Here is a 25,422-nt window from a genome sequence, read left to right as displayed (position 1 = left end):
CCCTAAAGATGGAACAAAGGCAATGAGACACAGACTAAGACACAGTATAAAGGTAGAATAGATACTGGAAATACATTTACCCACAGGGCACAGTGCAGAAAGAATTCAACCCAGCAAGGATTCAGAATCCTGCTAGGAGAGAGGTATAAAATTTGCATTAATGTGGGGAATTTCAATCCCTTAGCAACCATGGGATACTAAAAACCCTAAAAGAAAAAAGAAATCAGAGAGAATTTCAAGATTCAAGTCTTCAAAAAGAAGCTTATTATTGCACTGCAGATAAGATTTCCTAATTACATACACAAGTTTAATGATTCTTCACTTAAAAGTACACTGAGGCGGGGCGCCTGGGTGGCTTAGTCGGNAGGGGCACCTGGATGGCTCAGCCAGTTAAGTGTCTGCCTCTTGATTTCAGCTCAGATCATGATTCCAGGGCTGTAGGAATGAGTTTGGCCTAGGGCCCCCGTGTTTGGCATGGAGCCTGCTTGGGATTCTTTCTCTCTCCCCCCCACCTCCCAACTCCTTTATCTCTCTCTGTCTCTGTCTCTCTCCCTTCCTTGGCCCCTCCCCTGCCTGCTCTCTCTCAAAATAAATAAATATAAAACATTTTAAAAAGTACACTGAAAATCAATGTATTGTTACTCAGATAATAGCTTTCACTAAATTCTTCATCCTGAATCCAAGTTTTTGACATCTCTTTCCCCATACTTTTAAAATCCATTCAAAATAGCAGCATTAAGAATTCACTGAAGCAGAAAAGACAAGGGAAACTAAAGGAAATACCTATTTTAATTTGAAATATTCTGAAAACATGAGTACTTGGGCAGATATGCTGATTAGGAGGACTTCACTACTCATTTTTTTCTTTCCATATGTTTTCTACTTAAGTACATTTTTCATTATAGGATAATGTAACTTTATCATAGAATAGTCTGGAATAATATTACCTAGAATAGTATCTGTTTCTTCTAATATGTCAGCATTATTTCCTCCCACTGAGTTTTTCATTTTTCCTTTCCCTGAGGGGAAATCATGCTGTATTTCTAATTTTGTACTCTGATTTCCTCAACCTACAAATCATAAACATTTATAGGTTGCTACAAGTTTTCCTAAATATTATTTAAGTGGCTACATAATATTCCACTGAATAAATGCACTACAATTTACCTTATTATAACCCAGTTTTTTTGCTAAAAGATTTCAGCTGGATCCATAACCATTGCCTTATAATTAGATAAGCGGATCATTTCTAAAACTTTTGTTTCAAATGACACTGTGACAATTTTATGCACATAACTTACTCTATATTGTGGGTTGTTTTATTATAATGGATTCCAGTAATTGATTCTGGATTTGCAAAGTCCAGAGCCATGTCTGAGAGTGTCAGTTTAAGAGTGCACTTAGCTACATTTTTAACAAGAGAGGTAGAAGAGAACAATTGCAGAAGTCAACACTATTCTGTTGTCAATCAGAAGCCAGTCAAATTGTAATTCTTGGCCAGCTACTTTGATTAAAGCATATAACTATGAACCCAATTAGTGTGTGTGATTTGCTAAAGCCCATCTTTTTGCCTGTCTACTCTTTTAGCTACTAAATATGTAGATTTTCTTCCTTTATACTTTTTTCTTACCAAGCCAAATATTTTGCTAAGAGTATGTACTTATTGGTGAGTCTCTCCAGATTTGTGTACGTACTTTCTTTTTAGAAAAAATATTTTTAAGTTTTATTTATTTAAGTAATCTCTACACCCAACATGGGGCTCAAACTCACAACCCTGAGACCAAGAGTTACACACTCTTCCAACTGAGCCAGCCAGATGTCCCCTATGTACATGTACTTCTATATGCTTTTAACCTATGTACTTTCATATGTGCATCTGAGATAAGCATTTTTGCATTATATTATAAAAATGTCTGTGAATATTAAAAAGTGAGGTAAGGGTAATGAGCTAATTTGAGAGTTGATAATGAATGAATATGTGTGTGTGTTTGTTTATTATCCTTTGTTTATTTGTCTACTGGGGTTCTCAGTTTTCTCTTAGCAACATACAGCTGACCCTTGAACAACACAACCATGAGGGTTAGGGGCACTGACCACCGTGATGTTGCAAATCCCCATATAACTTCTGACTCCCCTAAAACTTAATTGACTGTTGACCTCAGAGGCCTTCCCAACAACATAAATATTCGATAATGTTTGATATTGATAAATGTATGATAAACACATACTTTGTATGTTATACATATTATATTCTGTATTCTAAAATAAAGCTTGAGAAAAGAAAATGTTATTAGAAAATCATAAGGAAGAGAAAATACATTTACAATACTATACTATATTTATTTTTTTTTAATCTGCATATAAGAAGGCCCACACAGTTCAAACTTGTGCTGTTCAGGGGTCAATTGTATATGATATAAAGATGAAAGTCGTCATATTTCCTTCCCAATCAATGACCTCTGTCTTTAAATGTTGTCAAATTTGCTGGTTTTTGTGTGTTTGCCTCCTCTGTCTTTAGGCTTGAGAGAAGCCTCTCACATAGGCCACTAGTTTCTCAAACCATGAACACTGAAGGACGGATGGCATGGCCTCCTCTGCAGTGGCCTAATGTAAAGCTGAGTCTTCACTTCACTTGGCCAGCTCTAGAATTAACCTGGGGACAGGAGCAGAGGTGGGACAGAGGTGCCAGTTTATGCCCAGCTCAGCTAGAGGTCCAAATTACCCACTCTTCTGAATCAGAGAAAGAACAAAAGCAAAATAAAACAAAACAACCAAAACCCACCCTAGTGCCGATGAGAACACCACACTGGACTGCAGATGAGACCCCAGATGGGCTATCCTGTTCCTCCTGTGTGTTCAGCATGTCTTTTGGGCCTGTGGCAGACTTGCTGCCTTCAGCCAACAGACTTAGACAAGCCCAAATTCTCTTGAGTGGATACTTCATATCAGGCACCTGACCACACCTCAGTGCCGTTGCAGAGCACCAAGGGATGCTGGAATGCCACCCCACACCCCTGAGAAACGGCAAGTCCTTTGTATTTAATTTCAGTATATATACTTAAGCAGAGAAGCTGAAGAATTTTGACTTTAATATTACCCACCAAGAAGCAGAATGTCTGAAACAAGGAAGGTCCAGCACATACCTGATTTCGCAGAGGCTGTTGCTGTGATGGCCGATCCCTGTGTGTGTGGCTTTCTCGAGTTATTGCAGATGCACCAGAATCTACATGAACTGACCCTACGGGAGTAGGCTGGAAAAATATAACAAAAAGTGAAATGGAAAACAGGTCCAACTTAATGCCCCTGCAAAGGAGAGCATCATTGCAATTCTAACAAAACAGCAGTGATTATTATTTTCAGCATCCATGGGCAGTTTCAAGTCTTCTTCTTACTTTGCTTATCTGCAAAAGGGAGGCCAGTTGGTCCTCAATAGCTCATTAGAGAGTAGCTTACCTTGGAAAATAAGAAAAACATCCTACAGTGAAATGGCAGCATGCTCTCAGGTACTGTGAACTCCTGGCCAGAACTAATTCAAAAGTTTCTCACGGTAGGCGCCTGGGTGGCTCAGTCCACTAAGCATCCAACTCTTGGAAAATGACTCAGGTCATGATCTCATGGTTTATGAGTTCAAGCCCCGAGTTGGGCTCCATGCTGACAGTGCGGGGCCTGCTTTGGATTTTCTCTCCCTCTCTCTCTGCCCCTTCCGTTTATGCTCTCTCTCTCTCAAATAAATCAATTAAAAAAATAACATGAACAGGAGTGCCTGGATGGCTCAGTCAGTTAAGCCTCCAACTTTGGCTCAGGTCATGACCTGGTAGTTTGTGAGCTTGAGCCCCATGTCAGGCTCTGTGCTGACAGCTCAGAGCCTGGAGCCTGTTTCAGATTCTGTGTCTTCCTCTCTCTCTGCCCATCCCCCGCTCATACTCAAAAACAAATAAATATTTAAAAAAATTTTTAAATAAGGTGAATAATTAAAAAAAAAAAAAGATTTCTTATGGTATTGGGGTCCACTTCTACCGAAGCAGGACCAGCTTATGTAGCACCTGCTTCTGGATCATTCAAATGAAAGTTGTTCTTAAGAACTGGCTTAAGTTCTGGTATCTTAGGCCATACTGGTCATAATCTTAAAAACATATAAAGGAGTTGCTCTTACTTTCTAACTCTGGTAATGTGATGCCTACCTATGGCATCACCCTGAAAAGGCTGGCATATATAAATTCTACAGTGAAAGGCATGTTTTTTTCTACAGATTTAAGCAGAAAGTCTGGCAAGTCAAGTGGTAAGGTAGCACTGGTCTGAGGTGATAAGGTAAAACAGGGTACTTACAATAGGCCTCCCGACCCAATCGTAGGCATAGTCAAAGGTGTAGCCTTTCCTTTCAAAGAGGTCTGTGAAGAGGGTCCGTAAGTACTCATAGTCAGGTTTTTCAAAGAAGTCTAATCGCCTGACATAGCGCAGGTACGTCGCCATCTCTTCTGTAGGAAAGAGGTGAAAGGCCATGCTCACGAGCTGAATGCTTCCCATGGCGAGAAGCTGTGGGCCAAGCCAGGAATGTGTGTGTTTTCTGTATGACCCATATGAAAGTGATAAAACCTGTCTTGGGTCTAAATGACAATAAAAGGAAATATGAATTTTCTAGATAGCACCCTTATCTAGAAACACCAAGTCATTGTCTCTACCTAGTTCAAAGCTTCCGTCACACTGGCTGGAATGTCCTTCTAGCATCCTACCTGGGAAGTTTTCACAGAGAGCTTCAATGGGAGTATTCCTTTTGGTGTCACCAATTTTTTGATATCTCTCTTTTAATGTATCAGCCTGTAGAGCAAAGAGAGAAAGTTATTTGGAAAGAGGTGCCAAGTATGGGAGGTCCAGTATATCTGGGAACGCAATGGCTGTTTAACTCAAGATTGCTCAATCTTCTTTCTAATAAATAAGAAATGTAACAGCGATGATGTATTTAACATCTGCTCTGTTCTGAAAGGTTTTATTTGCAAATATATTTAGTAGTCTCAGATAAATACCATCAAATGTAATGAGATGAGTGGTTAGGAGAAGAAAATAAAAATATCATACAACAGTTACTTTCAAAACTGCAGAAGCTTAGGAATCTCCCATGACCACTGGGGTTCAAAAGTGATTCAGCCTTCTCCCTCTTAGATCAGTTCTATTATAAGACAAAAACTACTGCTAATCTAAGTGAGGGTAGACAGACAGATGTCTCCACAGAATATTTACTGAGAAGCTGAATAGAAGAAAAAAAAAAAAGAAGAAGTAGTAAAAAAAATGTCTTTCCACAATGTGTTTCCAGAGGGAAAAGTGTTACCTATGACAGAGGCATGGCTAACAGGTAGGTGTCATTTATGTCAGTGGCTCAAAGCAGCCAAGTCTGGTTTGCTTAGGATTATAGACAGAAGGCTCCTGGAGCTTGAACCAACAGTGTAGTCTCAAGGGATTCTTGTGAGGCTCTCCCTAGCTTGCTGTGCCCAGCTTTAAGCAATAGTGTTCTGCAGTAAGATGGAGAGGGGAGCTTGGGTGGCTCAGTCGGTTGAGTGTCTGACTCCTGATTTTGGCTCAGGTCATGATCCCATGGTTGTGGGATTGAGCCCTGATTGTATCTCTCTCTCCCTCTGCCTCTCTCCCTTGCTTACATGCATGCACTCTTTCTAAAATTAAAAAAATTAAATAAAATAAAGTAAGTTGGACAAATTTTAGACCTATAACTGACACTAAAATGATTCATGGACTGTGAGAGAGTTTCAATTAATACACAAATGCATTGCTTGGCTGCTTGGCTATGTAATGAGCAAAGAGAATATGATACTTTATCTGACAGTTATCCATACCAATGAAAAGATATATATGACTAGGAGAAGACTGGGAGATGTTAGGAGAAGAATTTAAGGGGAAAGAAATAAAATCTTCCCAAAGGGAAGATGCAGAAGCTTTACTTTTCAGGATAATGGTCTAGAAAGCACAGCAAATGAATCATTCTGCCCTTCTGGAGGGAGCAAGAGAGGGGGCCACGGGGTGTACAAGTACCTAAATCTAGTGATTAAGCTTCTTTCCATACTAACATGTTGAAATAAATCACAACTCAAAAATATATCTCACATTTAACTATCTAAAATGGGACTTCACATGGGTTAGAAGCTCACTATCTCCTAGTCTAACCAGCCAGAGGCAGAGAATAATTACAGTGGTTATAGTTATTATCAGCAGTTAACTCTGACACAAATGCAGTACACTGATACCTACCTAAGGAAGGCTATTTAAACTACACGTTTCATAAGGAATGACTATTGTCTGCATAGGCATTTACTGAATAAAACACATGAACAACAATGTTAAACCTGGATTTTTGTTTTAGTTCAGGTGGATCCTTAGCCTAGATAGGATGAATAAATATTTTCCAGTTCTCCTTAGGGGCACACCCAGCCCTGCTGGCCTTGCTGGTAAAATGTGTAGCAGCTGCTGTCATCAATTTGTTCCAGAAATTCCCCAGCACACAGGGAACACTCTTCCTGCTACATAATGGTAGTGGAGGAGGAAAGTGACACAGAAAAGCAGCGCTGCCAAGGCTGGGAGGGAACAAGGGAAGAGACTGTGGGAAAACCCCAAAATAAGGAAGAAGGATTCCGAAGGGGAAGAAGGCAAATGTGAGCAAAGCAGAGCTCCCAAAGCCCAGAGGAGCATCTAGTACAGACAAGGTAACCTGCTTCTCATCTCTGCAGCCAGCCCATCTTCCCAACTGTGCTTCTTTCGGACGTTAAGTCAGCAACCCCTTCATTAACAACTGAGTATTGAAACAAAGCCCTCCACTGAGCACTTTCAAGGATACCTTGAGTCCTTGCCAGGGTAGGCTGCCTCGAAGGAAATACATGAACATATGGCCTAGGGCTTCCAAATCATCCCGCCGGCTTTGCTCTAAAAGGGAAGACAGATCACACATTATGTTTGCAGTTATTAAAGCAGAAAGGGGTTCAAAACCAAGTAATCCCTTCAGAAACCCTTCTGTTCTGGAAAGGCGCTGCTTACTAATTCTTTGTATATCTAAACCAGGGATAGTATTTCAGATCAAAACCAAAAAACACTGTGTACTTCCTTTGCCTAGAGCTGTCACTGGCAAGTAAATATCAAGTGAAAAGAGCAAATCCTAAACTAAAACCAAATCCAAATCACTAAATGGTGAGTAACCACCCCTCGGTCATTGCTGTCACCTCCCTGAAAGAAAGAGAATTTATATGAAATGTTATTTCCAGTATATGGGCAATAGTTACCCTTTGGGTTACCATCATGGAAAGTGAGATTAAGCAGCTGAAACTTTTAAACAGTCCATCCTAATGGCTAGGTCTGCAAAGACACAAGTTGTGGAATGCCTAGCATACATATCTAGTGTTTTTAATTCATCATAAAAATGAACACTTAAAATTAAGTTTGACATAAACAAACATCCATGTATAATCTCTCGGCTCCATTCCATTTGTACCATGTTCCATAGCTACCTTGAGAAATATTTAAAATTAGGGGCACCTAGGTGGCTCAGTCGGTTAGGCATCCGACTTTAGCTCAGGTCATGATCTCATGGTTCATGGGTTTGAGCCCTGAATCGGGCCGTGCTGACATCTCAGACCCTGGAGCCTACTTCAGATTCTGTCTGTCTGTCTGTCTGTCTGTCTCTGTGTTCCCCTCCTGCTCGCACTCTGTGTCTCTCTCTCTAAAATAATTTTTTCAAAATTTAAAGAAACATTTAAAACTTAACACTAAGGTGCCCTATATGGAAAAATAAAACAGAATCCCTGCATTCTGGGAGCTTATCATGTAAAACAAATTGCTAGGTTTTCTTTTCTTTCAACTGGGAAGACTAAAATAGTAAAGAACTGAAATTAGTTAAAAAAATTATAACTTCATCTCAAAAAACATCCTTATATGTACTTGGGTTGTCACACTGAACATGTGTACATGTAGTACATGCCTCTATTCCTAACTTGCCAGTTATGGCTCATCCTAGACATCTTATGTGCTTATTTCTCAGAATCAATTTGAGGGCTTTATCAAGAGAAGATAGACAGACAAGACTAAGCGACTACTCTAAACTTGATTGTGCTTTCTTTGTGCAGAAAGTAAAACTTGAGGGAAGCAGGGAGAGCTACTCAGCTCAAAATGCAGAAGTACAACATGTTTAATGGCTGCCTCCAATTATGGGAACTGTGCGTGACAAAGAGTGAATAGCACTCTACAGGGTGGATCAGGAAAGAAAAGGCAACTTTCTAAACTGGAAAGAAAACGGTTTTTGGCAAGGTGGTCACTAATGGGAAAAAGAGGCATCTGACAAGAGACATAAATGACATAAAATTGTGTCGATGCATATCAACTGAAATAATCTTTAAAAGAAGGAAATAAAACAGCAAGACCAACAGAAGCTTTTGTCTACACGGCTTGCTTGGGATTTGCAACCAAATTGTATACATAATTGAACGCAAAAAGCTGTTAGACTGGAAGAGTTTGTTAACAGGCCTTAAAGACATACAAATAAAACAAAAGAACAAGCAGGGTGAGTTGAGGCCTCTCAAAAAGCAGGGCAGATAAAGAAACCACACCCTGCAGTTTCTCACACTGTATCACACCTACTCATTGCCTTTCCATTTTTATATCCACTTCCTGTAACAAGAGGCCTCTTGGTTGTAAAAAAAATCACTGGACAAATAGTTGCACTTTTGTTGGTTGGGCACTAGAGGGCAAAACTCTCCACATTTTCAATATTGATCAGTCCTGTAAAAAAGCCCAACTATTCTCCACAGCAAAGCCAAACATAAAGAATGCTTTAAAAAAAAAAAAGTAATAACAACAAACAAACAAACAAACAAAACCCCCACACTTAAACCCACTAGAGTAACTAATAAAGTGATTTTCCAACTACTGAGCACCATGAACAACAGATGTGGAATAAGGAATAACAGGAAAAATAATGGCTCCCAAGTTAGCTTATCTAGCTCTTGGCCCATTCTTTCCATTCATTTGATCCATGTGAAATTAAGCATGGCTGTCACCTACTTTGGGCCACAGTCTCCTCATCTGAAAATAAAGTGGTCGGGAGGCCTGGGTGGTTCAGTTGGTTAAGCATCAGACTCCTGATTTTGGCTTAGGTCATGATCTCTGGGTTTACATCGAGCCCAATGCAGAATGGGAAGCCTGTGGGATTCTCTCTCTCCCTCTCTCTCCACTCGTCTCCTGCTCGCTCACACACATGTGCGCTCTCTCTCTCAAAATAAATAAACGAGAAAAAATAAAAAAAATAAACGAGAAATGAAAGTAAGCTGACTTAGATAAGTCATTTTCTAGTTCTAAAATTCTAAAGTAATTAACCTATGATAATTTAACCCATTAATAATCAATCTATGATAATTTAATCCTTTCAAAAAAAGTGAGAGTCATGCTTTACTTCTGTACTTCTTTGAAAACTGCATTCATTTAGTTCAGAATTTCCACATGCCCTCATTTTTTTCATGAAGGATATTTTCCTGTTCAAAGAAGAAAGGTTTCAATACCAGTGGGACAAGCAGGACACAGAATTCTTCCACACTATAAAGGCCTGCTTTCAACCATTAAAAAAGACGTGCTTGGTTTACATGCATCACATCTTTAATTTTAGGTCAAATATATTTTGCTAGAGGAAAGGGTCTAGATGACCCAGTGTTCTTATCCTAACTTCAATCGTTAAAGAATACAAAATGGACTGTCTTAATCAGTGGGAAGGTGGCTAATCTGATGTGGTAATGTCAGGTTTAGGAGGCTTCTCTTGTTCCCTCTCATAAAATAGGCAATTCTCTCCAAGACATCTGAAGATACACTTCCCTTTTTCTTCATTACAACATAAAGAATGCTACACATTTAAATATAGGGGCACCTGGAGCCCCTCTGGAAAANAAACTGAGGACTGATGGATGGGGGGGGAGGGGGGAGATGGGCATGGAGATGGGCACTTGTGAGGATGAGCACTGGGGGTTATATGGAAACCAATTTGACAATAAACTATTTGTAAAAAATAATAATAATAATAAATAAATAAATATGGGGGCACCTGGGTGGCTGGCCAGTTAATGTCCCACTTTTGGGGCTCCTGGGTGACTCAGTTTGTTAAGTGTCCGACTTCAGCTCAGGTAATGATCTCATGGTTCGTGAGTTGGAGCCCCGCCTTAGGTTCCATGCTGGCTTCAGATTCTGTGCCTCCCTCTCTCTGCCCCTCCCCTGCGTGCAATCTCTCTTTGTCTCTCTGTCCCTCTCTCTCTCTCTCAAAAATAAATAAACATTTAAAAAATTAAAAAAAAAAAAGTGTCCCACTCTTGATTTCAGTTGTCATGATCTCACTGTGAGTTGGGGCCCTGAATAGTGCAGAGCCTGCTTGGAATTCTCTCTCCCCCTCTCTCTGCCCATTGCCTGCTTGCTCTGCCTCTCTCAAAATAAATAAATAAACAAAACAACAGTATGATTCAAGGTCCTATGGAAACCTCTCTGCTTTGAGACCCTGGCCAGAGTTTAAAGGGCATATGACAACCATCTATAATGTATTCTCTGTAATCTGGAGAGGGCAAAATATGGTGACAGGTTCAATGTGACCCAAAAAACTCTGAACTCAGGAATTTCAGGTTTGGAGGTAAACTCAAAGTTCCAGCAGGAATGGCTACACCAAGAGATGAAAGAACCCAGTCTGATGACTGTACATGCTTAAAATGTATTTTGTTGAATAACTAAATAACTACCATTTAGAGTATTTGCTATTATGAGGCATTGTGTTAAATATATGCATTATATCTCATATTAATGTATTATTATCATACCCATTTCATAGATGAGATAACTGAGGCTGAGGAAAGACGGTTACTGTCCCCAAATCACATAGATTTCAGTACGAGAGCCAGGGTTTGCAACCCTTCTTCTTAACCATTATCTGTACCTTATACAAACATAACATTGACGCCCATCCCTGTCTCTTCTTGCCTTTCCTGACAATAATAATAAAATCAGAAGATGGATTGCTGTGCCTAGGAAGCAGGCATGAGAACAACTTCTAAAGTGTGTCAGTTAAAGCAAATAATCATGACTTTCCTATTTATAACACAGTCTATTTCAGTAAAAAGGAAGGAAGAGGGATATTGAACACTATGCAAGAGAACTATGTTACACATACTACTCATTCAACCCACGAACACATCCTTGTGAAATACTACTCTCACTTTACAGATAAGTTTCAGGAAGATTAAGTAACTTGTCCAAAATGACACAGATAATAAGTGGCATTGGCCCTTCTCGTCTAGTTTTAAAGTACTACATTTAGTTAAGGGAGGATTTCTGTATATTTACTGAAAAAAATTCTGACAACATTCAGGATTTCAATTTGAGTTGTATAACTTTGCAATATGATCATTACTCTTCACTAACACTAGCATCCTCATTTAAAAACTTATGCAGTTTTGTCAATAAGGCAACTCTGTAGTCATTTAGTCTTTAAAATACTTCTTAGTGGACAACACTTCATTAATAATTAAACACTCAATATGATTAGCTATGTCTAGGAATATTGAACCTGATAATCTTCTGTTTACGTGTCTACTCTCAAGAGTGGTGAATTTCTTTTTTTTAATTTTTAAGAGAGACACAGAGGGCAAGCAGGTGAGGGGCAGAAAGAGAGAGGGAGACACAGAAATCTGAGGAAGGCTCCAGGCTCCAAGCTATCAGCACAGAGCCTGATGTAGGGCTCCAACTCATGAACTCAGTTGGCTTAACCAACTGAGCCACCCTTGGTGCCCCAAGAGTAGTGAATTTCAAACACAGTTTTACAATCACTATGGAATTTTTTCTTCAAACAGAATCTTCCAAAAAAGCCCAATATATAAAACAGATAAAAAAAAGGAAGCTTTTCTGGAGAAGCTAGTGAGGGGCCCAGGGCTTTGCCTATTTGGCTTTCCCACTGTTCCTTAGGCTTCTTGTACAAATATTCTCCCCTGGACTAGTTCCTCTAACAAGTAAGGTCTTCCGCCTTGACTGAGCTTTCACCAATTGTCTATCCTGAATAAAGTGCATGACTCCTCTATTTTCACTGAGTAAGAAATAGGCTCTTCCTCAAAGAATTACTCACGGAATTATGCACAGTGACCAGAAGCCTAGTCCATGTTTTAGTGGCTCACTGCTCCCCAGTTCAGATACCAACCAACCTGATGTACTTCTCAGTACTGTCATATGTGGAGTCATTCATATATAAACACCAAATTCATCATCAGACTTGCTCAAATGCTATCATCTTAATACAATAATGAAAAGTGCCCACAGTGCTGATAAATTAAGCATTTGGAAACACAGTATAAAGAATTAAATAAGGGCTCCTGAGTAGCTCAGTCTGTTAAGGAACTGACTCTCAGTTTAGCTCAGGTGCTGATCTTATGATTATGAGATTGAGCCCTTCATCGGGCTCTGTGCTGACAGCATGGATCCTGCTTAAGAGTCTCTCTCTCGCTTTCTCTCTCTCTGCCCCTCCGCTGCTCTCTCTCTCTGTGTCTCAAAATAAACAATAAAAAGAGTAAAAAATTAAATAAGTACCCTGTCAACAGGATACTTAGGAAAGTCACTACCTTACCATCTTAGTTTCTCAAGTATAAAAATCACTTGCATTGTGAAGTGAGAAGAGTCACACGTTGTAATGCACAATGGGGACAAAAGTATTATTGGAATAAAAAGTTATTTTAAGGACCCACCCCTTTCACTGAGCAGAAAATAAACACACCTTTGCCAAGATGCGTGTTGATAGACATATATCTTGCAGTTCCAGTTAAACTTTTGTGTTCCCTGTAAGGTATGTGTTTTTTGGTTTCAGGGTCAATGTATTCCTTGGCCAGTCCAAAGTCTATAATGTGTATAACATGCTCTTTCTTGTTGCCTTGTCGGCCAATCAGGAAATTCTCTGGCTTCACATCTCGGTAAATGAGATTCTTTGAGTGCACATATTCCATTCGAGAAAGCTAAAAGAGAATACACATTGATAAACATACTCTGAAGAAGTTTCTTGGGGGAAAAAAACCCATCAAAACGTTTTCTTTTATCAGCCCCAAGGTTTTAACTACTGAAATGAAAGTAAAACTCATTTCTTCACCACCCAGTCACTTCACTCTTGTAAACCAGAAAATATTCTGATACAAATGTATATATAACAAGTATCAAGATAAATGAAAGCACGGTTTAGGTCACAATGTTACAATTTGTAAATGATGAATAGAATTAGATGTTTTTATGCTACCTCAGGAAGTACACATTTGGGAGGCTCGAAGTATCCCCAGCCAGGATTATCACAATATGTCGGCAACCTCTGAAGACAACTGCCACTGTCACATTCACCTCCTGCCCACACCTTCCTATCCTCAGTCAGGTAGGCCTCCCAAACCTAGTTCCTTCTGCTTCAAAAGCATGGGAAGTAAGCTCCAGAGAAGTTAAGACTGCATTGATTTTACAAAGCTAGTCAGCAGCAGAGGTAGGAGAGCAGTTTTTGTGTGAAAGTAAATATAGCCCACAATAATAATTGTAAAATTATTTCAAATTTCATTGTTTTATTTCTATCCATGACACTTTCTACTTAGCATAGAAAGGGAAGCTGAGGCATTTGAATGCTGGACTCAAAAGTCAAAGTCAATTTTCTAACATTTCCAAGCTTTTACTGTAAAGTGGATGAGACCACCACCATTCGAGACCAATAAAGATGCATGTGCATCCTTCATCTGAGAGGCTGACAGACTTCGCAAAGAACTGCCTTAACTGCTTCTTGAACTGGCACTGCTGTGTAATTTGGATGGAGTGGAGAGAGCTGTCTCTTCAGCTGAGTCAGTCTCTGTAAAAATTGGAGGCCAGAGAGTTAAGACAGGTTCTTGGTCACACAACTTTGGAATCTGACTGTTAGGGCAGTGGGTTACATGGCCAATCCCTTCTTGGAGGCAAGGGTGAGGGGAGAGGACAAAACTTGACAGCCATGTGTTAAAAACCTATAAATAAAACATCAAGAAAATTACTTGGATTTGTACAATTTCACCTAATCATCCTCTTTCTCCCCAATCTAAATTATATGCTTCCACTTCAGTTAAGGGCAGGGTGTTGCTCCAAGGTGCAAATTCTTAAAATAGAGCAAAGAGAAGATGCAGTGTGCCTTCTCTAGGTGAATCCTTTTGGTCTAGCCTACTTCCTAGAATGCCATCAAATCTCTGAGTGTGCATTCTCTAGGTGTCACGACAGCTGGGAGAGCACCAAAGGGGACTCAAGGATGCAGCTGGGGGACCCACCTATCTTTTTGCAGAATAGCAATGCCAACTTACCAACTGGATGGCTATCATTAACACAGTCTTCAAAGTAAAAGTTCGGTCACAGAGGTCAAACAAGTCCTCCAAGCTAGGGCCAAGGAGCTCCAGCACCATGGCATTGTATTTCCCACATGGTCCAAAGTAATACACCTGTGGAAGACCTTCACCTGCAAGCAGAGGAGAAATGGGGTATAGAGTGGGGGACACAAAACCCGAAATACAAGATAGTTGCATCAGCACTGAGTAGCTATAAAGGAAGTACAATTTCTGAGATTACCATTTTCTCTCATAGTCCCTCCTGGAGAACCTAAACTGAGCACAGCAGCTTCAAAGGGAACTAATAATGCATAGGAAAGGTGAGTCATCACCTAATCGCCTCAAACAAGCACCTGTTTGATACCACAGTGACAAAAGTATTTCCACCGCTATGGAAGACAAAGAATGGTCCCTGATCTATTTACTGGATCAGAGCATAAACTATTCTCCCCTAAGGAGACCCAAATGTGCACTATCCTAGAAGGTTCAAAAGACAGCTCACTGAGCTCAAAGGCCAGCCTAACAGGCCTTGTTGCATTAACTGGTTTCAGCCGAGCTCCCTAGGCTAACTGCCAAAGCCACATAGGGCTGTTTGCAACTGCTGCCCCAAGGAGAACTCTGACTGAAGGGCTGAGGTCACAGAGGGTGCAGCCTGGCCCTCTTCTCACAGGGAGTCTCTGTAGTTTCCTGTTTTCTATCAGCTGGGGCAAAGTCAACAGACAGCATTTGGTTACTGGTAAGTAATTTTGAAAGGAAAAGGAAAAATAAAACACAACGCTGGGCTTTCCCTAGATTTGAAATTCATAGCTCTAAGATGCCAAAATCTAGACTTTCTCACCTTGTGAGAAACAACTTGTAAACGAATTTCTCCCTTAGAGTGTATTGTAAATATGAGGCATTCAGTAAATATGTGTTAAATGGCACCATGTGAACAGTGGATATGACTGAGACTAGAGAACATTTAAAAAAAATCTGGTCTCATAGAGCAGAAGCACTTCCATCTTACACATTTATATACACCATGTTCTGCAGCTATATACGCTACAGATTACTACTTGCTTCTGTCTACAAGGTTTTTTTAAAGTTTATTTATTTATTTTGAGAGAGAGAGGGAGAGACTGCCAGAGCGCAGAAGCAGTGGAGGGGCAGAAAGGAGGGGAGACAGAATCCTAGGCAGACTCCGTGCCATCAGCACAGAGCCCGATGCAGAGCTCGAACTCACAAACTGCAAGATCATTATCTGAGCAGAGATCATGACCTGAGCAGAAATCAAGGGTCATACGCTTAACTGACTGAGCCATCCAGGTGCCCCTACAAGTTCTTTAGACAACAAAGTCTCTCCTTCTCCCTATTCTTTTTATATGTATAGGTAGGATATAAGTAGAGGTGATTCTATCTGCTATAATCTAAATGTTTGTGTCTCCGCCTCATCCTTAAATTCATATGTTGAAAACCTACTGCCCAATGTGAAGGTTTTAAGAGGTGGGCCTTTGGGAAGTGATTATATCATGAGGGCAGAACCGTCATGAATGACATTAGTGCTCTTATAAAAGAGACTGCAGAGGGGTGCTTGGGTGGCTCAGTTGGTTAAGCATCCGACTTCAGCTCAGGTCATGATCTCACAGTTCGTGGGTTCAAGCTCCGGGTCGGGCTCTGTGCTGACAGCTCAGAGCCTGGAGCCTGCTTTGGATTCTGTGTCTCCCTCTTTCCCTCTGCCCCTCCCCCATTCGCACTCTGTCTCTCTCAAAAATAAACAAACATTAAAAAATTGAAAAAAAGAAAAAAAAGAGAGAGAGAGACTGTAGAGAGCTCCCTAGCTCCTTCCACCATGTGAGGACACAGCAAAAAGTCTGAAGAGGGTCTCCGCCAAAACCTGACCATGATGGCACCCTGATCCTGGACTTCCAGTCTCTGAAACTGTGCGAAATAAACTTCTGACTTTATAAGCCATTCAGTCTATTGGTATTTTGTTATAGCAGCCCAAATGGACTAAGACAATATCTACTACTTAAACCTTTCACCCAAGATGCCCAACCTTGTCCCCAGGATAAATCTTGTCTATCTGGAGTTGGTGTGCTTGTTGCTATGATAAGTGTTTTACTATTTCACATGCTGCCGCAATCTATCTTGTTCCATCTAGGTACTAAGAAGCTTGAGTGTTTTAGTATGCTCATCCGCAGCTCGTATCATCTACTATAGCATACTCTGCTGCTGTCAGCTCCATAAATAGCCACTGAATTTTCCTTGTGCTTGTTTTGATTCTATCTCCAAAAGGAAATAAGATTTAATGTGAAGTGCCTTTTTTCCCCCTGTTGTTCTGAACTCATTCTTCGGTATATTTAAAATACACAAAACCTAACAGCTGTTCCCAATGAGTTCTGCTGAAAAATCCAAAGCAGAACACCATCGTAGAGAGTTATTGCTTTTACTAATCAGACATATGGTAGATGGTAGTTTGGGGATCTTTCAAATTTATATGCTATGTAATAGTTTTTGATGTCACTAAAATTTGATTTTCCTCATATAAATATTATATTCTTTTAAAAAATTAGTATATTCTTCAAAACAGCTCGTGGCAGATCTGTTAGTTGCCTGTCTAGTATCCATTCTCTTCTTCTTACTTCATAACAAATCTTCTGATTACTGCGAATAGCAACCTCCCCGCTTGTAACTTTCCAGCCTCCCTTGATAACAGCTATGACCAGTGAGACAGAAGCAGAAATTGCCGGATGAGATGGTTCTAGAAAAGCTCTTTCATGAGAGCTGACTCAAGTTGGAGGTATGCTCCCCTTTCAAGATGGCTTAAGCTCCAGAAGCCATTTAGAACCATCAGACACTTTGTGGATATCAAATAGTGGCAAGAATGAACAGAACAAAAAAGAAAAAAACAACAACCATGAGTCCCTGATAGCTGTGAAGTAACCAACGTTAGACATTCCTGCCTTTTTTTAATCCAAAAGAAAAATCAATCTGTATATTGACTGAACTGTTATTTAGACCTTTTTTCATAGCCAAATCTAATCCTAATTAATGAACATATTATTCTTTTAGTTGGATAAATTGCAAATCTGGGCACAATATCCTCCTCCTGAAGTACAAGCTAAAAGTCAGATCTGCTTAGAAATATAATACTGACATAATTTCCTATACTTGCTTCTGATACTTAAAGATCAGTTTAGATGAGACAAATGATCATCTTGTTCTTGACAATCTTCAGTAATAAATCTAGGCATCTCTTGTCAGAAATTTCCATGTTCACGAGGAAGTCACAAAAGCATTCTGGGTGATGTCTGTAATTTCTAACTACGAGTTCTATTATTCATAACTCCACCCTAGTGCCTTCCAAGATGTGAGGCATTCCTGCTGGCTGCATTATTGCTCCTTGTATGAAATGCCCATATCTTGGGGTCAGGCTTCGAATGCTCGGGACAACTTTTAGATTACTAAGTAGCTTTGAAGTTTTTCTCAAAGATGGACTAGGTCCAAGATGCTACTAGAAAAAAGGCTCAAGTGAGCCTTCAAAAGTATTTGGTTCTGCTATCTACCCTGAAAATTCCCTCATTTCTGTCTGCTTTTTCATCTGTAAAGAGAAGAGGTTTGGACTGGTTTCCTCTTAAAACCAAAACTCTGACAATAGCTAGGATTTCCTTCTAGCTACCTCCTAGGTTCCTCTTTGTAAAGCCACAGAACCCATACGAATGAACGCTGCGTCTTCATGTTATAACAGAATATGTGTCGTTCAAATTACAAAGTAAGCTGGGAGTGGTAGTCAACCGGAAGTGTGTCTATTAGAAACAGCACCAAAATGTTCAAAAACGGATGCAATGACTTCACTTCAAAACTACTAAATCAGAACTTCTGGTAGCAAATGTAAGCAAAGTTCCACACATGATTCTGAAGTGCTACCTCAGATGGAAAACTGTGTATCTAGAAGGTAGAAATAAAAAGCATTGCTATGTTTCATGATCAATATATTATGAGGACTCAGAAAACAGTCTCTTTCAGAAGTTCTTTCACATCAGAACATCTGGACTCAGTATCTTTTGACTGGAATCATTTTAAGGCTATTTAGAAGACTTGCCTGTTTACTTTGTTAGGTATTACAGGAAATATATGTGCCAAATAGAAAAGTCTCTTTGGGAGATGTAGCCATAATTTATTAGAACTATCTGTACAGGGGCGCCTGGGTGGCTCAGTTGGTTAAGTGCACAACTTTGGCTCAGGTCATGATCTTGCGGTTCGTGGGTTTGAGCCCCACGTCGGGCTCTGTGCTGACAGCCAGCTCAGAGCCTGGAGCCTGTTTTGGATTCTGTGTCTCCCTCTCTTTGACCCTCCCCTGCTCATGCTGTCTCTCCTTCTCTCGCAGAAATAAATAAAACATTAAAAAAAAATCAGAACTATCTGTACAGAAAGATGCCCACGTAAGTTCCACTCTGTTCCTAGTTTTTCACATGACTGCCCATTAAGTGGTCAAAGCTGGTGGTAAAATACACAGATATAAGCCCATTATGAAAGTCTGTCTCTTTGGTCAGAGATTAGCACACAGAAACTACTTATCCTGGGCTTCATTTAAATAAATAAATAGACATAATTATATTAAAATTAAATATATACTTTATATTTGTTAACTATATAAATATAATTATATTGAGAGTGTATTTTAAATATAATTTATATTTAAGTTATGTGTGTGTGTGTGTGTGTGTGTGTCTGTGTGTGTATAATTATATTAGAGAGAGTGTAAGCCAGAGAGACGCTGAGGGAGAGGGACAGAATCTTAAGCAGGTTCCATGCTCAGCATGGAGCCTGACATGGGGCTCGATTCCACAACCCTGGGATCATAACGTGAAATGAAATCTAGAGTTAGATGCTCACCAACTGAGCCACCCAGGCGCCCCTCCTGGGCTGCATTTAAATAATAAATCCTATGTATTCTATTTCACTCTTCTGCAGAGCCATCTCGAATCCACTGCTTACAAAATTTTTAATCAATCAACATTATGCTACAAAATCCTTTAATAAGACAGGGGATGAGAACAGAGCCTTACCACACATGTGGTAAACATGGTACTTACTAAAAGTAATTACGAGGTTATAGGAAATGAAGTGAGAGAGGTGGGCAAGGCAGATATGCATTGAATTCTTTGATCCATGGTATTCAGAAACTAAGGTAGTTTTATAACTTCTCATCTGCTCTGGAAATAAATCACGAATAAGATCTCCCTCCTAAATTGGTGAACTATACAAAAGCCCAGGAATTAAAGAAGTAAATCCTGAAATCTCTTCTGAAAAATTTCTAATGGATTTCACTATATGTCCTTTAGCCACAGGTTCCATCTCTCTCTCTCTTTTTAAAAATGTTTATTTGTTTTTGAGAGCATGCGAGCACAAGTGGGGAGGGGCAGAGGGGGAGGTGGACAGAGGATCTGAAGTAGGCTCTGCGCTGACAGCAGAAGGCCCCATGTGGGGCTCAAATTCACAAACCGTGAGACTGACTTGAGTTGAAGGTGGATGCTAAACTGACTGAGCCTCCCAGGTGACCCCTCCCCAGGTTACATCTCTTATAAACCAAAACTGCAAGGTTATATAAACCCTGCACATGTTATCTTGCATATTTTCGCAGGGTACTATGAAACAGCTTTCCCATCCGTCAATAACATATTCTTACAAATCCTGCCGGACATAAGGCTCACACGTACATCAAGTGATACAGAACAGGAAGTGTACACTACAGGTAATTTTCAGTCTGTTATAAATTTAACCTGGGTTAAACATACCAAATCAAGGATAATGGCTTCTGTATCATCCAAGCTGTTACCTAAAAAGATTCCATAAAACATTGTGAACAGTAACTACTCTAAGTAGAGATATTTTTAAATGCACCTCAGGCTGAGAACTGAAATAGAACCACCCTGAAGCTTTTGGTAATTTGATCACATTATTGCCTAATAATTAGCCTTTCATTCTCTTTGAAAAACTAAATTACCTAGCTGTGAAGCAAGTTCAAATAAATCCCATACCTACATTAATATCTGGATGTAAAAAATAACACCTTAATATTTCTTTTTTTTTTAAGGTTTTTTTTTTTTAATATTTTTTATTTATTTCTAGGAGAGAGAGAGAGACAGCGTGAGCAGGGGAGGGTCAGAGAGAGAGGGAGTCACAGACTGAAACAGGCTCCAGGCTCTGAGCTGGCAGTCAGCACAGAGCCCGACACGGGGCTCGAACCCACGAACCGTGAGATCACGACCTAAGCAAAAGTCGGACGCTTAACCGACTAAGCCACCCAGGCGCCCCAACACCTTAATATTTCTATAAAAAATAAGTATATGTTGGTTATGACTGTCTTCTGAAGTCAGGGCTAGAGAAAACCTTTAAGGACATAATGACTTTGGCAATTCCTTTCTTTTGTCTTGTTTATACAGTTTGATTTTTTAATTTTTAAGGGAAATAAGATAGCTCTTCTTCAAAACTTAACTGTCCCATGGTAGTGCCTTCTAGCACAACTACTCAATGTTCCTTAGGGTCTATGAGTCGTCAGGGAATTACTGTTCATATAGAGAATTACTGTTCATATGGGGAATTATCATCAGGATTAATGATAATATTAAACAACTTCACTTAACAAGAAAGCAGAAAGAACAGGCAGATAAACAGGATGATACGCCATAGTTAGAAGTGAAAGGGGAAAATAAAAGCAAAGCCTTTAAAACTGAGAAAATGACTCTATAAAAGCAATGAATTACAAAGATATGAAACAATACAGGTGTTTCTTTTATTTCATTTCTCTGACTCTGAAAAATGCCTCTCTACAATACGAACCAGCTGACGTATGAAATCTACTCAAAATGCTGGCTTAAAAAAAACAACAGTAAAACCCCAAAACCCCAGCTAGACTCAGAATTAAGGAATCAGGATTACTTTGTCCTATAATGAAAAATGTTTTACAATCATCTTGTTCACAGGCCTCTTGGGAACTTGAATACTGCTGGACATATGCTGCTAACATCAGCTCAAATTTGTATGGTGGGGAAAGAGAAGGTGAGCAAAGGCAGGAGCAGATGAATAATCTCAGGTTTCTGAGTCACAAAAATTTAACTTTTATAGTTTTTCTAACATGCACACATGGTTACCAAGGCCTTTGGCCACAAAGCACAAAGTTTTATTTATCCAAAGGAGCCAGGAAAGAAAGTCCAAGGTAGGAGAAAAGATTTCTTCTGTGTTAGTATCTAAAATAAAAACCATTTAAAAATGTGTTGGGTGGGGGTGGAAGATCTCTTCTTTTTCCAAAAAGGCTAACTCAGCTCAGAACTGGTAAAAAGTTATGGGAGGGGGTGCCTGGGTGGCTCAGTTGTTTAAGCATTCAACTTCAGCTCCGGTCAGGATCCCACAGTTCATGGGTTGAAGCCCCACGTTAGGCTCTATGCTGACAGCTTGGTACCTGGTGCTTGCTTTAGATTCTGTGTCTCTCTTTGCCTCTCCTCTGCTGGCGTGCTCTCTCTCAAAAATAAGTAAATAAACATTAAAAAAAATTTTTTTTTAATTTACAGGATAAAAACCCAGTCTCTGAAAAATCTCTGCTCTCTTTAGTACTGCATGCATTCACAATTCCTGTGCTTAAGTTATAGAGAAAGAATATGTATTCAGTTTCAAAAGCTGAAAGGAGATACACACTTTTTTTTTTTTTGAAGTTTATTTATTTGAGAGAGAGAAGAGAGAGAGAGAGAGGAGAGAGAGAGTGCAAGCAAGGCAGGGGCAGAGAGAAGTGAAGACACAGAATCTGAGCTGTCAGCACAGAGTCCGATGCGGGGCTCAAACCCACAAACCATGAGATCATGACTTGAGCCGAAGCCAGACACCCAACTGACCGAGCCACCCAGGAGCCCCAAGAGATACACAATTCTTAATACATACCTGAACAACAATAACTAAAAAGTCAAGAAAGTTCTAGCAAGCACTTAAAAGGAATTAAATAAAAAAATGAGGTCACTTAAAGAACAGTGAACTCCTTGACAACCCTGCCCCACTCCTATTATACTTTCTTTGTCCATGTGTCTGTCTGCCTTACTAACAGAAGACTGAAGGCAGTGACTGTTATGTGTTAATTATGTTTGTGTATCAGTGCCTACCATGGGCCTAAGCACATGGTAGAGAAGGTCAAGATAAGTACTAAATAAATAAATAATAATTCAACGAAATGTCAATGAATTTTCTATTTGGAATGCACAATACCTACTTCAAAATGCTAAAACACACATATATGAAGCAAAACAGCTTAGTCAGATTTTAAATGTGCAGGACATGCTAACATAGTAAATACTTCTGATTAGTTCCTGTTTGAATTTCCTAGGAATATTTAAAAAAAAGTTCTGTTGGGCAAGTCACCACTATGAAGATTCCACGTAATTCAGAGTTGTAATATTTCTACACTGACTTTCTTCTGTCTGTTCTTCCATGATGGTTGTACACAGTCATCTGTAGTTTTACCTTGCTGTTCCCACATGCAGGTGAACTATGTGAAGTGTTCACTTTATTTATTTATTTATTTATTTTTAGGAAGGGGCAAATCTGAATATTTATTACCCTTATTTTAAATATATTTACATAACTTGATTTTTAATAATTGGCTCTCCCGAGCCAGTACAAGCCAGCTCCAGCACACCACTGCCCCTAAGCCTCTAGGCAGCCTTAGGATTGTACTGTCCACCAGGAGACCGCCTGAAACTACATTTTCTTATGGAACATACGGGAGGAAGCACGGAAGGAATCTTTAGGCAGAATGCCACCAAGGTTGACTTAAATTCAGCTATGCCCTGGTCTTCTTTCTTCCTGATCTGCATGAACACTCAGAAGTAGGAGGATTTACTCAAAGGAACAGAAAGGAAAAAAAGAACCAGCAAAGGCTTCAATGCAAGAGGAACAGAGCCAAAGCTCTGGAGGAGGACAGGTCAGGGAGGAGCTAAGGTTGAAAGCCTCTGCCTCTCTGGCCCTCCATTCTCAAGAAAGGCAGACTTAGAGTGGGTGGGGGAACAGATTCCTTTTATTGGTCTAACCAGCATAACCAGTAGTAGGTTTGGGCAGAGCTCCCCTATCTCTCTGGCTCCCATCTTCCCTCTCCTGTAGGGCAGGGTGGCAGGCAAAGCCAGAATCAGAAAGGGGATCAGGGTGAAGTAGAAAACACAGGGTTACCAGATCATTCAAATAAAAAGTCGATCAGGGCAGAAGAGAGGATATTTCCCCATTCGGGCCCCTCTGCCCTTGCCAGGAATGAAACGGGGCAGGATGCTTTCACTAGAGGTTTCCTACTGTGCCCTTCGTGCCATCAGCATCTCCCGGATGTTGTCCTCAGCTTCCTTGACACTCCGCTCCAGGTAGGATTTTTTCTGTTCCAATTCTTTAATTTTTTCTTCTGCTATTTTCTGTTTCTCTAACAGCTGATTGTGAATTACCTCCTTGGACTGAAGAATAAACATTCTTCCCACACCTTCATACATGTTAGTCTCATCTATCAAAGTCATAATCTCTGCATCTGTAAGATGTGCATGCTTTTTCGTTCTGTTTAGCTGTTCAATCTGTATGTCTGCAAGCTTCACCTTCTGTTGAGTGTCAATAACTTTGGATTGAAGCTCTGTGAAGGCCTTCTTCAATTCCAGATCCATGGGAGCCGCCATCTTGGTTCACTCCGTGAACTATTCACTTTAGTTAACAGTACCAAAAGCTACACACAAACAAATGTAAATTTCTTCCCCTCTCCCCAAAAAGCACCTGCCCATCCAAGTAGATTAAATGACCAAAAAATTTAGTCATCTGAGCCGTCTAATGTGCAAAGATAGTCTGATGACATCTTCCTACCCTTTTCTGCTCCCACTCCACTTATATAGGCACAAATTCTTGACTTTGCTCCTGGCTAACCTGGAATTACATGGTCTTTTCTATACAGAGGTAGCCCTTTTCCATTTCACTTGAACCTCATAGTCGTCCTGTGAAGAAAACAAGGAAATACTAATACATTCCATTTTATATATGAGATAAGACACCCTAAGAGATGCTGTGTGATCATCCTACATACAAGGGTGCCCAAGTAACACAACCAGATCTCTCAACTCTCCAATTCACCACTCTCTTCTTCCATTAAGCTACCGATATTCTCTACCTCTGTTCTTCTTCCCTTTCATTCACGTGGTTACCCAAGTTATTTTCTGTATTTCCTATACTCTCTCTTCCAAACCACATGCCTTTTTGGTTAACATTTAGGTTTTTTTTTTTTTTTTTTTTTTTTTTTTAGCAATTCTCTGTCACTGTTCTAGGATATAAATCCCCTGCTGTATTACACAAGCAGCTTCATCTGTCCTATTCATCCCCTGGGCTCCCATTATTTTTATATCAGCTCCATGAATACTATCTTTCCAGCTTTCCTATCATATGTCCATCTCTCTGCAGTTCTTGACCTTTGTCAATTCCAGTCACCAGTCCAGATAAGGGCCACTTGGGGCATTACTTTTAGAAATTATAAAAGTGAATATATACACATTTAAACAGTCAAATACAATAGCAAAACAAAAGCAGTACAGAAATATAGGAAGAAAAAGTATTCATATCCATAACAGATCAGACACATATACATAATTAATACTTTTCTGCAACTTCATTTTTAATTTAATTTTATATAGTAGACAATTTTCTTGTCATCTAATGGATATACCTCATTTATCTAAATAGCTACAGAGTATCCTACCCTATGATATAGCATATTTGCTTAAGTTTTCCTGTAGATGGACTTTTCGGTTGTATATTACTTGTTATCAGAAGTAGATACTATAGAGAACAGTTATTGCTTTTGCCTGGCCTGTATCCTCTTCCTCTAATAACAACATTTTTCTCTTCCAGTAGGAAAGCACCATTTCCTTGATGTTACTTCATGTGGTTAAAGCAGGGTCAAGTCCTTTCCGAAGGATATGACTCAAGCCAGGTTATTCGGAGTATTCTATTCCCCTGCCAGGGGGAAATGGGTCAAGGATGTGTGCTTGTGGGCACTTGGGTCACTCAGTCAGTT

The 25,422-nt window shown here is 39.8% G+C and overlaps 1 protein-coding gene and 1 pseudogene across 16 annotated transcripts in view; both read right to left on the bottom strand.

Annotated features, from left to right (window-relative positions):
• CSNK1G1 (casein kinase 1 gamma 1) overlaps positions 1-25,422 on the bottom strand; it is a 183,442-nt gene that overhangs the window by 30,468 nt on the left and 127,552 nt on the right. For 12 of the 16 annotated variants that reach the window (XM_077747272.1, XM_077747235.1, XM_077747226.1 and 9 more), the window contains 6 exons: positions 14,349-14,500; positions 12,776-13,010; positions 6,839-6,924; positions 4,731-4,815; positions 4,327-4,475; positions 3,144-3,251 (listed from right to left, as the gene is read on the bottom strand). In XM_077747272.1, coding sequence (XP_077603398.1) covers positions 3,144-3,251; positions 4,327-4,475; positions 4,731-4,815; positions 6,839-6,924; positions 12,776-13,010; positions 14,349-14,500 — 815 coding nt within the window. Of the gene's footprint in view, positions 1-1,013; positions 1,071-2,360; positions 2,654-3,143; positions 3,252-4,326; positions 4,476-4,730; positions 4,816-6,838; positions 6,925-12,775; positions 13,011-14,348; positions 14,501-25,422 lie in introns of those variants that run through there. The other 4 variants (XM_077747284.1, XM_077747308.1, XM_077747341.1 and 1 more) reach the window with 3 other exon arrangements.
• Positions 23,388-24,046, bottom strand: LOC144218778 (prefoldin subunit 1 pseudogene; annotated as a pseudogene).

This window comes from Crocuta crocuta, unplaced genomic scaffold, assembly GCF_008692635.1.
Source record: "Crocuta crocuta isolate KB4526 unplaced genomic scaffold, BGI_CrCroc_1.0 scaffold130, whole genome shotgun sequence".
In the NCBI taxonomy this organism is placed as follows: domain Eukaryota; kingdom Metazoa; phylum Chordata; class Mammalia; order Carnivora; family Hyaenidae; genus Crocuta; species Crocuta crocuta.
This window is presented reverse-complemented; position numbering and strand designations above follow the sequence as displayed.